The sequence below is a fragment of the Sander vitreus genome, chromosome 1 (assembly GCF_031162955.1).
Source record: "Sander vitreus isolate 19-12246 chromosome 1, sanVit1, whole genome shotgun sequence".
In the NCBI taxonomy this organism is placed as follows: Eukaryota; Metazoa; Chordata; class Actinopteri; order Perciformes; family Percidae; genus Sander; species Sander vitreus.
In genome coordinates, this window is record NC_135855.1 from 8,083,661 (window position 1) to 8,100,766 (window position 17,106).

Sequence of the window (17,106 nt, forward strand, 5' to 3'; positions counted from 1 at the left end):
TCATTCATACATGCATACATATATCCACCTGCATTTTGTATATTGGGTGATTCATATTTACTTGGTATAGAGCTATTTTTACTCAAAGAAAAACAATTGCAACAATCAGTTTGAAATCCCCTGAATAATGTCTTGATCATGATGTTTGAATAATTAACGGCATTCTCACTCTGGGATAAATGAAACAGTACTGATTTACTGCTGCTACACTTCCTGCTGCTGCTGGCCCGTCCACACTTTTAAGCGTGATTCATGCTTCTGCATTAAATCCACGCCGTGGCTACGTATGTAGGTACGTGGAGATGCCGACCCTACGCCATAGCCTGACGTGCACCTCTCAAAAAATGTAACTACACGTCGCAGCGACGCACGACGCTTGCCTGTGGCTTGGTAGCGTTGCATTTCACCCGACGCATGTCCTGGTTCTCCCTCTCCATAAACAACATGAAATCAAGGAGAGGGTTAACTGCTACAGATTTCCCACCGTAGTCAGAAAGCACATGGGAGACACTTTGTCTCTCTCACTATGACTCTAAATCCGAAGCTAATCCCCGTCACTCTCTCACTCGCTCTACCACACACTCCCCACACACACACACGCCGACCCTGCTATTCTTTTGAAGAGATTGACGCACACACCAACGCACAAGTATAAACTTCAGGCCACTTACGTAGGCTACAGTGAAAGTTCTGCGTGGAGCCTCCGCAGAACCATAAATCACGCTCTAACTGCAGATAACAGCCAGAACAGGTTGATGCTTTTGCACTGTTATTGTTGCCCTTGTGATCGCTGCAATATTTATTGTATTATTTTTTTATGGCTGCAGCATGGGTTAAGTACCCAAGACAAATTGTCCCACCTTGTGGGACAATAAAGTTAATCTTTAATCTTAAATCTCTCCCTGTCTGTGTGTGTGCAGCGGAGGCACGTTTCCAGATGATGACGGCTCGCGTCAGCAGGTGAAGAACTCGCTCTTTGTGGGTGAAAGTGAAAATCGAGGGATGCCTCTCCCTGACAACAGGATCTGGGGCCCCGGGGGTTCTGACCTCACTGGCAGGACCCTGCCACGCGGCATGTAAGTGACAATTATGGCCTGTTTTAGTATGTTGTATTGGTTTGACAGCTCACAGACTCTGCTCTCATCAAATGAAAGCCACACCCATAATATGATAAATGATTTAATGATCATTGACACACTAAAATGGAAAAAAAGAACTGACACTGGTAATGCAAAGGATGCATTGTTTTGCTGCTCTCGTCTTTCATTAACCGTGAATCAATGGCAAATAGTAAATGGACTGCATTTATATACAACCATTCAAAGCACTTTACTACAAATGGCAGATGAATGATTGAAAAATATTCCTTTATTTAACAACAGATGTGTCCTCTTATCAAAAGTGCAACTGAAATTGTATTTTATCTTACAGTTTTCTTCGATTACTAAACGACAGGTGATACAGCTGGAGTCAAATGTGCAAAACTCTAACCACAGTATGTACAGCAGCAGTTTGTTGGTTTTTTTTTCATTGCTTGAACACAGTTTTCAAAACTCTACACACTTATCCCATGGCTTTACTTCAATTCAATTCAATTTCATTTATAGTATCAAATCATAACAAGGGTTATCTCAAGACATTTTACAGATAGAGTAGGTCTAGACCACACTCTACCCTAATCCAAGGAAACTGCGAGGTGAAAAAACTATAAGTACTCCAGGGAATAAGTTAGTAACAAGCATTTCTGGGACATGAATGTACGCTTTAACCACATCCTGCACAACACTGTGAATCTACAGCACTTTGTTCAAATGCTAACACACTGCTGTCAAAACTGTTAACCTCACATTCAAAACAGAATGGATTTCAGCCCGGTGCATTTCAAACACTGCTGATTGTAATTTCAGCTGAAAGCCTAAGCAGGAGTCTTGTTTTAGACTTGTTAGTGACCACATACTGTATATATACTGTGTATAGGGAAAGCTTAGAAAGCCTTTTTTTGAAAATAAAGAAACACCAAATAAGAATGAAGCAGTTCTACATTGTACCGTTTGAGAGAAACAGTGAACAGGTAAAAGAGCAAAGATACCAACATGTCCAGGTAAGATGTCTGAGATTACATACACAGTTACAAAACGTGAAAAACACTTTTACTATAGTAAAACTGCACACTTCCTTTTTTCAGAAAGTAATGGAGGTGGAAGCAATAGAAACACCACATGCATTTGTATTTATAGATGATGCAGGTGCCTGGCAAGAGAGGACATCCATTGTGATGATGAAAACTTGATGCTGCTGAGAGGCAGGATAAGCCCCTCAATGCTTTGTTACTATTATGTACCTTTAGTTTGTAATTTTTTGCCAAGTAATTACGTAAATTACTACAGACAAATAAAAAATATCTATTGGAGCAAACTGCTGATTTTATAATAAAATAAAAAATTCACTCTTCTTTAAAGAAAATATTGAGTGGTGTGAAGTCACTTCAAACTGTAAAGATCAAAAGTGTTTTAATTTCTGTATTGGTGTTTGATGCTAGTGTTTTTACTCTCAGTGCGTTCTGAGTGACGGTGTGTGTTGTCTCGGTGAAGATTGTTCATATTGTTTGGCTGCACTGAGTCTGTTTTGAGACGTGTGAATAGTTGTGTTGTTAGGAATGAGTTTTGCAGGTGATGTTAACTGTTTAGCTCAGGTGACTGTTGGTAATGCAGACTGTAGTTAGAGTTTTGCACATGTGGCTTCAGTTGTGACCACTGTTGTTTAGCAATTGGAAAAAAAAACTGTAAATAAGAAAAATTTAATAAAAAATATATTATTAGAGTTCTAAAACAAATCCCACATCAAAATAACTGAATGAAAAAAAATGTTTTCAAACAAATAAATTAAGAAGACGTAGTGACGTCTGAAGTCAAACAAGTGAAATCTAAAGTAGATTACGCCCAAGGCCACTTAAAAATTGCATCGATTAATTTTTTTTCTCAACCGCTTGTAATCTTTGCACATTTTCAACTCTGTTTACTCAGGATATGGAGTCAAAGACACAACTGCAGATTAAGGCTGCACGATGAATCTTTGCAGATCGAAATCGCAATTTGAAAGAATGCGATTAGCTAATCGTGAAGACCACGATTAATCAAATGTGAATATTTAGTTGAATGTTTGGTGTAACATTTGGTTTAACATTTTTTATTCCTCTTTTTATTATTATATTTACTGATAAATTTATTTAAGATAAATGCTAGAATAATTTTATTTTATTTTTATGACTTCATTTAAAGTGCTCATATTATGCTTTTTGCTTTGTAAACCTATTACATGCACAAAAAAGATCTTTTTTGTGCATGTAATAGGTTTACAAAGTGAAAAAGCACAAAGTCCACCCCAAAGGGAGTTACCATCTCACAAACTGCTGCAAACAACTCTTTGTAGTCCAGCCTTTACTTCTGTGACAAACTCGTGTCATTTAGCATCACTTTGTAACACACGTTATAATGCTCGCCTAGCTGTGAGTGTGGCGTGCCCTCAAACCAAGCTAGTGAGAGCGGAGGCCCGAAGAGTTCAGATTGTTGTATCAACATGTCCAAGAGTGCAGAATTAAAACGTTACGTATGAAAGATTAATTTGTTAACATTTAACTAACTTACCACTCTGAAACGTCTTGCTCCAGTCGAAGTTGCAAAGCTGGTTTGGGTTGTTCTGCCTGTGTTTCGGGATCAGATTTGGGTTTGAACACAGCTGAGCCGTGGCCATGGTTACCAGCTGAAGCTGGTTTGTTTTGGATCACACTAGCTTGCTTGTCAGGCCCCACCCTACTCTGCTTCTGACTGGCTAGTAGTCCTTACCTAGGTACTGCGCATGTGCGACTCCCAACAAAGATGGAACAGAAGTGAGATGCCTCACTCAGTAGCTACAACTGATAGCTCATCACACAGGGTGAAAAGAGGAGCTGCAGCAATGTGCAATATGACAACAAATATGGTGTTTGTGGAAGATTAAACCACGTAAACGTATTCTGGTATAACCTCTAAATACAATTATGAACATGAAAATGAGCATAATATGAGCTCTTTAACATGATGATAGAAGGTGCAATATATAGATGCTGCTGTTGAACTGAGGCGAATCAGAAATTTCAGTTTACAGGAAAGTAGTGATTTTTATTGGAATTTCTTTTTGTCATAACTTTAGCTTTTGTGATACATTTTCTGTGTTTGACTGTTCAATGTTCCATGCTTATTAAAAGAAAAACACTAATTGCTGGTGATTCATATCTATGTTCTCATCCTTTCATAAGAATATAGAGCAGTTTTGATGGTGTCTCATGTTATAATGCTTCATGACATGTTTTATCTGTTATACAGTAAATATTGAACTTTTTTTTTTATAATTGCAAATCGAATCGAAATCGCAATATCTGGCAGAAAAAAAGTTTAGCCCTACTGCAAATGGTCATAAACCTGGTTAGTGACAGAATCATGTACATACGCCTCAAAACCAGCTTAGTATGGAATTGGGTACCCAGCCTTAGTCGTGCTCTATGTAAACTGTGAATTGGAACATACTGAGCATCTACTGTATCGATAGACAGCGGAGGAGAAGGAATAGTAGGACAGGACATTTCTCTGCCATGAAAACGTTTTACCACTGTTGATCCTTTAGAACTGACATGAACTCACACCGACCATAGCTGCTGTTTTTCATCAAGTAGCCATGTGAGAACATTTGACAGCCACTTTTAAAGCCAAAGTGTTTAATACCCCAAAGATAGATTTGAGGTGGAGTAGCACTTTAATAAAGACTGGTATGTGTGAGAGCCAGACATGGTATGCTAGAAATCAGTCCAGCCCCGGCCCAGTTGGCAGAACACAGAGGGAATGTCTCAACTGCAGTATTATCACAGATTCCTTTACTGTGTGGGAAAAAAAGACAACTCTGCTCAACTACGCTGCTTTGATGCAACCAGCTGAACTTGGGCACACCATTGGCACAAGTGATCTCACGCTGTGCAGTGAGTGCTGAGCATTTGATGAAGGCCACTGGTTAGAAACCATGGCAGCGAGTCAGCTGTACACACATTCTTTTACCCAGTCCAAAAACACCAGAGTTGTGAACTGTTCCTTTTGTTTTTACTATACCACCACTAACCGGTAGGGGTGTGACCAGACACACAGCTCACGAGATGAGACACAAGATTGTGTTTACGAGAATGAGACAAGATTTTAACACTATTTAAAAAAAAAAAAAAAAAAACTTCAATTAAGAAATATGACTGGAAAGATAGTCTTTACTCAGAGAACCAAGCGTTTCATTGCAGCAGTAAACAAGGAAGTAGGATGCTCTTGCAGTGTTTCCCACAGATTAGAAAGCAGTTTGTGGCGGGGGGGGTACTTTTCAATACTTATCTGGATTGAAGCAGCAAACATTCAGTGTAAGAGTAAAAAATGACATAACATTACGTTTATTAACTGCATTTTACCGCAAACTTGCGACCAGTTCACTTTCTAAAGCAGGCACAATCGCTTCTTTGCTAAGAGTTGGGTCGGGACTCCAACATTAACACACTGACAACATTGTATTCAGAATATAAAATATTTTATAGCACTTTTTAATGTGTGATTGTGTAAAGGTGCACGAGATAGATACCTACCAACCTTTTGTGAACTTGTGAATTTCGCCAGCTGTCTTCTCTCCCTTATGGAGACAGACGCTGTATGCACAGTGGGCTCGATAGTGTTTTAAGCCTCCAACGTCGCCTTCCAGGCAGCTAGCTAACCCTCACCTTAACCCTAAACATAACTATTGCCGCGCTACGTTGGGAGCTAAAAACACCAAACACTGCACGGTGAGAGGAGCTGTGTGTGTACGTGTGTGCGTGTGTATGTGAGCGAAACACAAGTGACAGAAAGACGGAGGAGAGCAGGGAAAGGAACGTTGTTGCAGCTAAACGTGTTTTAAATAGCGTTTAAAAAAAAAATGTAATAACGAAACGCAATGTGGGCGGCCGGTGTTGACATTAGTCTATGTGTGAGAAACACTGCTCTTGTATTGATTTATGACTATTTTAAGACGAGAGGAGAACATTTATCTTTGTTTAATATCATTAAAAGTAAAGTTAGGTTTTGCTTTCTATTTTCGACTCATTTAAAAAAGACAAAGAAAGAGAGCGATCTGTGTGTGTCAGCGCCATACTGAACTGCACGCTGCAGTCCGTGTGTGTGTGTGTGTCGGGCACGAGAAAGAGAAGCTGTTATGCATATGCATCCTTGGAAATTCTCCGAAAGAAGGACTCAGTCCTTGGTGGAATTCGTAGGGTCCTCGACATTGGAACAGTCCTTCGACGGACTTCGATGACGTAGCATCGTCGAAATTCAGCCGTTGAAGGATCCTTCCTTGAAACTGCTAGAGAAAGCGGCCCTATCCTCTAAAGTTCTAACGCTGTGTTTTACCGGCATTTTTTTACAACTGCAACTCCGCTGCAAAAGTGAACTCATAATCAACTTTGGCGAACGGGCAGGGGATCTTCTATGCTGATTTAGAGGTCCAAGCCAGACTCATCTTCAAAGCCAGATGTATTTTAAGACCAATCAGGTCAGACTGGCTGCTGCTCTGCACTTGCGACCGATATCGCGAGACAATTTATAGCTCAAAGAAAAGCCTCGTCACATTTTAATCTCGTGGGACACCTCTATTGTGTGTATGTCTAACCTTAAACATATCAGGCAGAATGGTCACATTGTACATATGTGAAAGATGGACACTGCCTTCGTCAATTGGAGTTTACTTGAACATCCAGGCATGGTTATCTGAAGTATGGTTAAACTATAGTTGAAGGGTAACTTCGGTATTTTTCAACCTGGACCCTATTTTCCTATGTTTTTATGTCTATGTGACTGATGGGAACAACAATTTCTGAAATTGGTCAAGTATCAAGCAAGGATGACCAGGTGGCTCAGTGGTTAGCACTGCTGCCTCACAGCAAGTAGGCACTGCAGAGTTTGATCCCCGCCTTTCTGTGTGGAGTTTGCACCGTGTTTGCGTAGGTTTCCTCTAGTTTGTGTATGATCAGAGGTGGTTAGAGTAGCCAAAAATTGTACTCAAGTAAAAGTACTGTTACTTCAGAATAATATGTAATTAAGTAAAAGTAAAAAGTAGTCATCCAAATAATTACTTGAGTAAGAGTAAAAAAGTGCTTAGTGAAAAAAAAACTGTTGAGTAACGTCTGATTTATTTTTTAACACAAGCATTCAATCAGACAAACAAAAATACAAAATAATCATCTTTAGGCAAAATAAATTAAAATTAATTAATTAATTACAAAATAGCTTAAATTAAAATAATCCAGGTAAATTCAAGTACTTAAAAATTTTAAAACTTAAAATCAATAAAATAATAATAAATAAGCACAAGTAACACAAATTTCCAAACCTTCATACTTTTTTTACCAGGTTCTGCAGGCAGAACTAGAACAAGGCAGCCCATAAACTCTCATAAAGTGTGTGTGTGTGTGTGTGTGTGTGTGTGTGTGTGTGTGTGTGTGTGTGTGTGTGTGTGTGTGTGTGTGTGGGTGTGTGTGTGTAAACATGCAGAAACAAAGCAGTGAGAAATCATTTCTGTGGTTCTCTAGTAAGTCTGATAAAAACAAAAAATCTGTGAGGCTACAGGGAGATCAAGACATTAAAAGAGACTTATCACATCGAATTTGGATGGATATATAGATATACATATACATAGGAAATGTTTAAAACATATGTAGCTAACCTAAAAGACAAACATTTGCCTATCCCCAGCAAAAAAAATAAACGAAGTTAGGAAACTTAGTTAGATGTTGAGTTTTTGAATGCTGAAATGTCCGTTTGTTTTGGTAGACACAGAAGACACCGCAAAATGTAGCTGCTGTTTCCCACTTTTACTAAGGTAAACATGCTTTCAATATGAGGCCAGGGGTGTTCCTCCTCGTCTGTGTCTGCATTGCCGACGGTTGATTCTGACATTTTTGTTTTGCTACGACTGTAAAGCTAACCCATCCCGCCGCTGAGATTGAGTATGGTCACGTGACGAGACTGCACAACTACGTTTGATTGGTGAAACACAGTCACGTGGTAGAGCTTTAGCGGAAGTCTCTCTCTCTGTCAAAATAAAACATAGAAATGAGGCGTACGCGGGGGGGATAAAAACAATGACACGTAGAATACCAAAGAGGTAAAAAGAAAAGTAACAAGCTCATTGTAGCCTAATGTAGCGGAGTAAGAGTACAGTTTCTTCTTCACAAATCTACTCAAGTAAAAGTAAAAAGTATAGTGACTATAGTGATAGTGAAACTACTCCTAGAAGTATAATTTTTTCAAAAACTTACTCAAGTAAATGTAACGGAGTAAATGTAACTCGTTACTACCCACCTCTGTGTATGATGTATGATTGTGTGTGACAAAGATTTCTTCTTAGGAAATACATAGGAAATATGCTGGCTCTATACGCATACACTAAAAGTACTGTTTATTTAAATGGAGTCTGGTGGGTTTGGTGATGGTGATTTCAGGGCTGTTTCATATTAAACAAAAATTATCTTACTCTTTTGTACAACAAAAAGGTCTGTCTCTGTATGGATCCTTTCCATAATGTTGTCAGACACTTCGAATAATAATCTGAGCCTGTCAGTGGCAAAAACAGCACTTTTAGTGGACAGAAATTGACGAGGGTTACATTGCAGACCGATTCTCAGCTGCCGGTTACAGCTTTTTCGCTTAATACTGGATCAATTTCAAAGTTTTTTGTTCACATTAGTCCCTTAAGACACTTAGTCCAGGTTGGAAAATGCCGAAATTACCCTTTAAAGTTGTTCTAATCAATAATTGTAACTAACTATAAAGCATGGAATCTCTGTCTGTGTGGCTGTGTAATGTTCAGGTAAATAATAATAGTATAAGATGGGACTTGAACCTTGGTGTTAAAGCATGAAACATCTACTAACTGTACACTGCATATATCAAAATCAACATCCAAATTGCTGATGGGTTGTGTGTGTGTGTGTGTGTGTGTGTGTGTGTGTGTGTGTGTGTGTGTGTGTGTGTGTGTGTGTGTGTGTGTGTGTGTGTGTGTGTGTGTGTATCTCTGTATCTCTGTTTCCCTGCAGTGATTTTCCTATCCGAGGCATGCAGATCTATGATGGGCCCATCAACATGCAGAACTGTACATTCCGGAAATACACAGCACTGGATGGACGGCACACCAGTGCCTTTGGCTTCAGACTCAACAACTCATGGCAGAGCTGCCCCAACAACAACGTCACCGACATAATCTTTGACCACGTACCTGTGAGTCGGCTTCTGTGTGAAATTCACAGAACATCTGCACTGATGAAACCGGAGACATTGGTGGAACACAGAAGTTGTGGAAGTTTAAGCATCTTTAGCTTCTGTACTTTGACAAATTTCCCAGTTCCCATAGTTGGAAATCGGGGGGGGTTGAAGAACTACCCCATCTGAGGGTTGTGCCCCCCTAAAAATATCATTTAAAAACCACGCGTATTGTAAATATAATGATATATACTTAAAATAATTGTGTAAGTAGAAAACAATACTTTAACTTACAATAACAATAACTTTCACCCAGGAAACGGGTGTGTGCGTCGTGTTTGTTTTCTGTGTGATTTCATTGTTAGTGGGTTAAACCTGAAAGTATTCATCCAACGCATTTTCCCAACATCTACATTTTAAAATCCAGACTGTTGCTATAGCGCCACCGTTACAAAATTGATTCCACTATTTAGTCAGCTCCTTTTTGGACCACTGGGCCATGTTTGGTTTCATTTTCATTCATGGGAAGGACGACACTTTTTGAAAAGTGAAAAACAGTAGAAAATGATGACAAAAACTCTGGAAATGGACTGGAGAAAGTCACTGGAAAAAATCTGAAAATAATCAAACTTACACTTATTGTATAAGTGTGAAACATATTTATAATTGAATTGGTTTTAAAAAAAACTTTCTGTGTAAAAGAAGTTCTCATGCATACCATAGTTCCCATTGACGTGGTTCAAAAGTCTTGTTTTTTTAACGATACCCAGCGCTTTGTTTCAGAGGCCTCTTCACCTCGATGAGAGAAAGAAGTGGAGAAGTACAGTACATTTGGAAGCTTGAGAGTTTTGGATATGATCATGGAGTAAAATAGCCACTCTGAACAGCTGACTCTCTCTCTCTCTACTGTAGATCACGTCTCGGGTGTTCTTTGGGGAGCCGGGGCCCTGGTTTAATAAGATGCAGATGGACGGGGACAAGACGACCATCTTCCATGACATTGACGGCTCGGTCAGTGAGTATCCCGGAGCCTTCCTGGTCAAAGAGGACAACTGGCTGCTCCGGCACCCCGACTGCATCGACGTGCCCGACTGGAAGGCTGCTATCTGCAGCGGCCGCTACGCACAGGTGGCTTACACATCCATCATCACAAACACTCAGCTAGAGCTGTAACAATTCCAAATGTTGCTGTAAAATTAATTGTCTCAGAAATAATTGCAATTAATATAATTGTCTCTTTCAGTCCAATTAAAAAATATTTATGTATTACTTTTTAAAACAAATTAAAGTTTTGAATAATTTCCAGGATAGATCTTTTGGTTACCGGTATATATAACTGTCATGTGACCCAGAAAACGTAATAACACAAACACACAGCCTTATCATCAGCTTATTATCATAAAACATTTTTCTAACTGTAGTTGCAGTGTGTGTAATGAATCATAGAAATGTATCGGTATGTAAAAGTATCAACGCTAAAAGAAACCCTGAAAAAAAAACTACACAAAAGATTATCTATTGTTTATGCAATTTTTCACAAATGTTTTTTTATAACAGTCAGTGTATTGAATGTGTTTTGTGAAATGTGCATGTTTTTTTAACCAGAGTATTATATCAATTGTATCTCTGTGTCCAGTACACAAATGAACATGGACATGTTCCACTTAGCATGAAATCCTCTTTTTTTAAAATACATAGGTAGCATAACAGTAGCTCAAGTAGAAGATGGAGCTGGTTTATGTTTAGGGTTAGGGATTAGTGTTAGGGTTAGGGATTAGGGTTAGGGTAAAGCTGCTCGTACCAGACCAGGGAGAACTGTAGAAGTGAAACCACTGAGTGATTTGAACTGGATAAGGGTGTTGTATTGCTCATGAATTCAACAGTTCATTAGTAAAATAGACTTTTGTGTTATTTCCTCTTTAAAATGTTTCATACCTGCCAACATTGGGCTGTGAAAAAGAGAGATTTTCTGGGGTATCTGTTGGAATGGCTTACTTTCAACATCTCTGCCCCCATTTTACCATACACCACAAACTAATACAATAAATACAATGATGTACACTTACTTACTGACTTTTAATGAGCCTTAAAGGGATACTTCACTGATTTAGCATTAAGCTTTGTATCAGTAGAAACCCGGTAGTATTTTTGAATGACCGTGCTTCCCTCCCTCATGTCCCCCTGAGACGAGAGATCTCTGTATTGTGGGTCTGGAAAAAAGCCTCTTATGACACAAAAATTGTCATTTTGCGTTATAAGAGGCATTTTTGCCCAGAGGCTATGGACTAAAGCCAGTAGTATGTAGTAGTAAGTAGTAACCCAAAACGGCTTTTCATAGTTTTATTTTGTTTCTGTCGACGTTGAATGAAGTGTATTTAATGATGCTAAAATTTATTTACATGGAGTCTGGTGGCTTTAGCAAATGCTATTTCACAGATGTTTTTATGTTAAAAAAAACCTTTTTAACAGAAAGGTCAACCTCCTTAGAAATCCTTTCCACAATGTTGTCAGACACTTAGAATATTAATCTGAGCCTGGCAGCGGCAAAATGAGCTCTTCTAGTAAATACAAGCTGCACAATTGCCTTACATTGTACAAAGTAGCTTGTTTCGCTGACTGCCGACTGCAGCGGTCTTGCTTAATACTGACCAATGTCAAAGACTGTTGTTACCAACAGTCACTTAGACACAAAAACATAGCAAAATGGGGTCCAGGTTGAAAAAAAAAAACGGGAGTTACCCTTGAGACGAAATTATATTGATATTGGATAAGACTTTTTTTTGTCCAAATATTTGAATCAGCCTTCTAACTCTGTGGTGGGTTTTCTTCAGATCTACGTCCAGACCCGTAACCCTGCCAACCTGAACATGCACATAGTGAAGGACGAGTACCCGGACCAGCCCCTGACACTGGAGGGCGCCCTGGGGAAGAAGAAGCACTACCAACAGTTCCAGCCGGTGATCACACTGGCCAAAGGCTACACGGTCCACTGGGACCAGGCAGCACCGGCCGAGGTCACCATCTGGCTCATCAACTTCAACAAGTCAGTGCACACATGAGCCACACACCGCCTACACACAGAATGCATGTTTACTGCAGGTACTGTGGTCTGGGTTGTTTTAAAGAGGTGAGAATCATTCATGGACTAAATTAACATCCAGTACAGGAGCCAGTGGTGGATGAAGTATTCAGATCTTTTACTTAAGTAAAAGTACTAATACCTAACTGCAAAAATAATCTGTTACAAGTAAAAGTCCTGCATTGAAAATGTTACTTAAGTAAAAGTCTGTAAGTATCATCCGGAAAATGTACTTAAAGTAAAGAAAAATCCTCCCATTTTAGAAACTGGAAAGGATCCAAACAGTTGTGTGTTTAATAGTTTAATCATTTCAGCTGGACTTGTAGGTCGTTATATTGTTGGCTAGTTTCATTTATAATAAAACATCAGATTTTATAAACTACATGTGTTTTGTGTGCAAAAATCTTAAAGGTCCTATGACATGCTGTTTTTTGGATGCTTTTATATAGGCCTTAGTGGTCCCCTAATACTGTATCTGAAGTCTCTTTTCCGAAATTCAGCCTTGGTGCAGAATTACAGCCCCTACGAGCCAGTCCCACAATGAGCTGCCATTTCTGTGTCTGTACTTTAAATGCTATTGAGGAGGAGAGAGGCGGGGCAAGGTGGAGGGTGGGGTTGTGGCCTTGACCAACTGCCATGCTTCGCTCGTTTGCAAGCCATGATGTCTCTCTCTTTCTCATGGGCGGGCCAAATTCTCTGGGCAGGTAAAGTAGAGAAAGGGGAGGTAACATTTCCCCTTATGATGTCATAAAGGGAAGATTCCAGATTGGCCCGTCTGAGCTTTCATTTTCTCAAAGGCAGAGCAAGATACCCAGGGCTTGGTTTACACCTATTGCCATGTCTAGCCACTGGGGGAACATAGACAGGCTAGGGGAACTAATATTAATGTTAAAAAACCTCATAAAGTGAAATTTCCATGCCATGGGACCTTTAATGTGTAAAGTAACTAGTTACTAAAGCTGTCAGATGAATGTAGTGGAGTAAAAAGTACAATATTTCTCTCTGAAATGTAGCAGAGTAGAAGAAGAAAGTGACATGAAAAGAAAAGACTCAAGTAAAGTACCTCAACATTTGTACTTAAGTACAGTACTGGAGTAAATGTACTTAATTACTTTTTAACACTTGAGTGGGGGGAGAAGGCGACACTCCAACAACAATCCATTTGCCGCTCACCAGTTGCTCAGCTCACATGCTCAGCTCACATGCTCAGGTTTGTACAGTGTCCAACATCTTCTAAATACACAAGTCTTTATACCTGTTCTGAAAGGCCACACCTGAAGGTGGGGCAACATTTGAAAGAGAAGTTCAAACCATGCCTTCGCTCACACCTGGCCATATCACTGCGCAATGTGGACAGTTGGTTCCAGAATGTTGTATCCATCTTGATGACCTAACCCTTCAGGAAGTGTTGAAGGTTGAACTGCCATTCAGCTATAGAAAGAATTTAGAAAGACAGATGGACGACATTAACGGAACTGTGTCCACACACTTTTTGGCTAATCTTCTATCACATTATCCGTTCAAATACGAATATAAACATCTTGTTATGTTTTCAGTTCATTGAAAATGCTCATATTATGCTATTCTACTTTTTCCCTTTCCTTCATTGTGTTATATATCTTTTTTATTCATGTTATAAGTGAAAAAGCCCAAAAGTCCACCTCAAAGTAGTTACCATCTCCCACAGAAAACATTGTTCACGAACTGCTGCAAACAGCTCTATTGTAGTCCAGCCTTTACTTCCGTGACAAACGCGCTTCATTTAGCGTCACATTGTAACACACGTTATAATGCTTGCCTAGCTGCTAGTGTGGCGAGCCCTCAAACCAAGCTAGTTAGAGCGGAGGCCCGAAGAGTCCAGATAGTTGTATCAGCATGTCCAGGAGACAGTGTATGAAAAATGTATTTAACATTTAAATAACTTACCAGTCTGAAACATCTTGCTCCAGTCGAGGTTGCGAAGTTGGTTCGGGTTGTTCTGCCTGTGTTTCGGGATCAGATTTGGGTTCGAACACGGCTGAGCTGTAGCCATGGTTTCCGGCTGAAGCTGGTTTGTTTTGGATCACACTAGCTTGCTTGTCAGGCACCGCCCTACTCTGCTTCTGACTGGCTAGTAGTCCTTACCTTGGTACTGCGCATATACAAACAAAGATGGAACAGAAGTGAGATGCCTCACTCAGTAGCTAAAACTGATAGCTCATCACACAGGGTGAAAAGAGGAGCTGCAGCAAAGTGCAATATGACAAAAATATGGTGTTTTTGGAAAATTAAACCATGTAAACCTATTCTGGTACAACCTCTAAATTCAATTATGAACCTGAAAATGAGCATAATATGAGGTATTTAAGGGTGTCAAACTAAAATATAACTTCTCAGCTTTCTAACGGATTTTACAAGAGTAATGCAACAGGTAGCTAACACCGATGAATTAGCCGTGTGCTACCCTTGGCCATACTTGGACCCCCCTATATCCCCGCTGTAAACAGTCACTGGGCACTGCTGGATTTTCAGGGGTGAAAATGTGTTCATTTACACTTTGAATGTAAAGTCATACCGCCACCTGAGCGTTGCCCAAGGGTTCTTAATGCTTTCTCTCATCAAAGTCACTTTCGCACACTAATTAGACATGTGAATGTCCATGTACATATATGGAGGTGTCCGGATATGGCCAATAGCTGCGAATGGTGTCCGAACAGGGACACAGTGACGTTACGGTTAAACATCAATACATGTTGTGAATGATGACACTGGATGCTGGCTGACAGGGTTAACACCCTGATCCCTCCACACTCTGTAAATGACAGGGCAGCTCCCAAACGTCATGGTGAGTGAAGTAAAGTGATCATTCCTTCACTCCTGCTATTGACCAAGATTCACCACAGAAATGGGGAGAGCCTCACTTTGTGTTCCTCCCTTCCAGTGGTGGAATGTAACTAAGTACATTTACTCAAGTACAGTACTTGAGTACAAATGTTGAGGTACTTGTACTTTACTTGAATCTTTTCTTTTCATGCCACTTTCTACTTCGACTTCGCTACATTTCAGAGTCCAGCTGAAATGATTAGACCATTAAACACAGAACTGTTTGGATTGTTTCCAGTTTCTAAAATACATTTAAGAAAAATAAGAAAAACTGCATTGTCTGTCAGGAGTTACAGAAATGTGTCTTTGACAGGGCAGGCTCAAATGACATAAAATACATATAAGAACATAAAGATACATATAGAAACCGTGTAAAAACGTTAACCGTACAAACGTGCAAAATGCAGAACTAGTGCCAAAAAGAAGCCTGAATGGAGCTGCTGGATGTTGTCTATGTGTATGGCTGTTCAGTGTGGTGATGGCAGTGGGGATGAAGGATTTTTTATATAAATATATATATATATATATATATATATATATATATATATATATATATATGTTCACTTTTAATACTTTAAGTACACTTTCCTGGTGATACTTAAATAATTTTACTCAAGTAACATTTTCCTTGCAGGACTTTTACTTGTAACAGAGTATTTATACAGTGTGGTATTGCTACTTTTACTTAAATAAAGGATCTGATTACTTCTTCCACCGCTGCTCCCTTCAGACAGTGTTTACAGTGTGGCCTTCAGCTATTTAAACTGCATAAAATCTGGCTGTCATTTCAAGCATGTAAGCTTTTCCCCATGGCCTGAGTTCACCCTGACAGTTTAGAGCCCAAACAGGATGTTTCCATTGACGGTGCATACACTGTATGGTGTACTCTGCACTATTTACTCTCAACTTAACTGCACTGCTCAAGTGGTCATCATTATCCATACGTAGACTTTTGCACTAATTCCCCCAAGAGCAAGCATTTAGTGCAACAGTGGCGAGGAAAAACTCGACCCAGGCTCTTGGTGGGTAGTTGTCTGACGGTGCCGGTTGGGGGTGTGATGAACAGTGGCAGTTATAGTCCCAATAAAGATATTGGAACTATGACTAGAAATAGTAGTTGTAGTAGTTCATGGCGTAGCAGGGTACTGGACGGTGTAGCAGAGTGTAGCAGGGCACTGCAGGGTGTAGCAGAGTGTAGCAGGGCACTGCAGGGCGTGACAGGGCTAAGCAGGGCGTGGCAGGGCACTGCAGGGTGTAGCAGGGCACGGCAGGGCCTTACAGGGCTAAGCAAAGCATAGCAGGGCACTGCAGGGTGTAGCAGGGCGTAGCAGGGCGCTGAGCAGGACCACGGGAACAGTTGTAACCATGATTTAGGTGCCACACTAATCCAAGGAAAACTGGGAAGCGAGAAAACACATGAACTCTGGGGAATAAGCTCCCCAGAGCTAAGTTAGTAATAAGCATTTCTGGGACATGAGTGCACACAGATGAAAGAGATGAGAGAAGAGCTCAGTGTGTGATAGGAAGTCCCCCGGCAGTCTAAAACAGCACAACTAAGAGCTGTTCCAAGGCAAACCTGAGCCAGCTCTATAAGGGTTGGTAGATGAATCTGACGACTATGAAGAGAAGCAGAGAAGAGAGTACAGAGCTTGGCAAAACGGCTTTCTCTTTTTCTGCCCCCTTAACCTGGAATAAACTTCAGCAGGATCTAAAGCTTTCCAGCAGGTGTGTTGGGTTTTAAATTCCTTTTAAGGGCACTGGAAAAAACATCTTTGGAATCTTGTTCTTGTTTTTAGTATTTTAGTGTTCAACCCTTGTCTTCCCGTCGAACCTGCACTTGTTGTCAAGATGACAGATACTATAAATTTGAAG

At 40.0% G+C, this 17,106-nt stretch overlaps 1 protein-coding gene across 3 annotated transcripts in view; it reads left to right on the forward strand.

The window, feature by feature from the left end:
- Positions 1–17,106, forward strand: part of cemip (cell migration inducing hyaluronidase 1) — a 269,100-nt gene that overhangs the window by 225,024 nt on the left and 26,970 nt on the right. For all 3 annotated transcript variants that reach the window (XM_078258989.1, XM_078258910.1, XM_078259067.1), the window contains 4 exons: positions 921–1,076; positions 9,131–9,311; positions 10,206–10,421; positions 12,125–12,336. In XM_078258989.1, the coding sequence (XP_078115115.1) occupies positions 921–1,076; positions 9,131–9,311; positions 10,206–10,421; positions 12,125–12,336 (765 nt within the window). The remainder of the gene's footprint in view (positions 1–920; positions 1,077–9,130; positions 9,312–10,205; positions 10,422–12,124; positions 12,337–17,106) is intronic.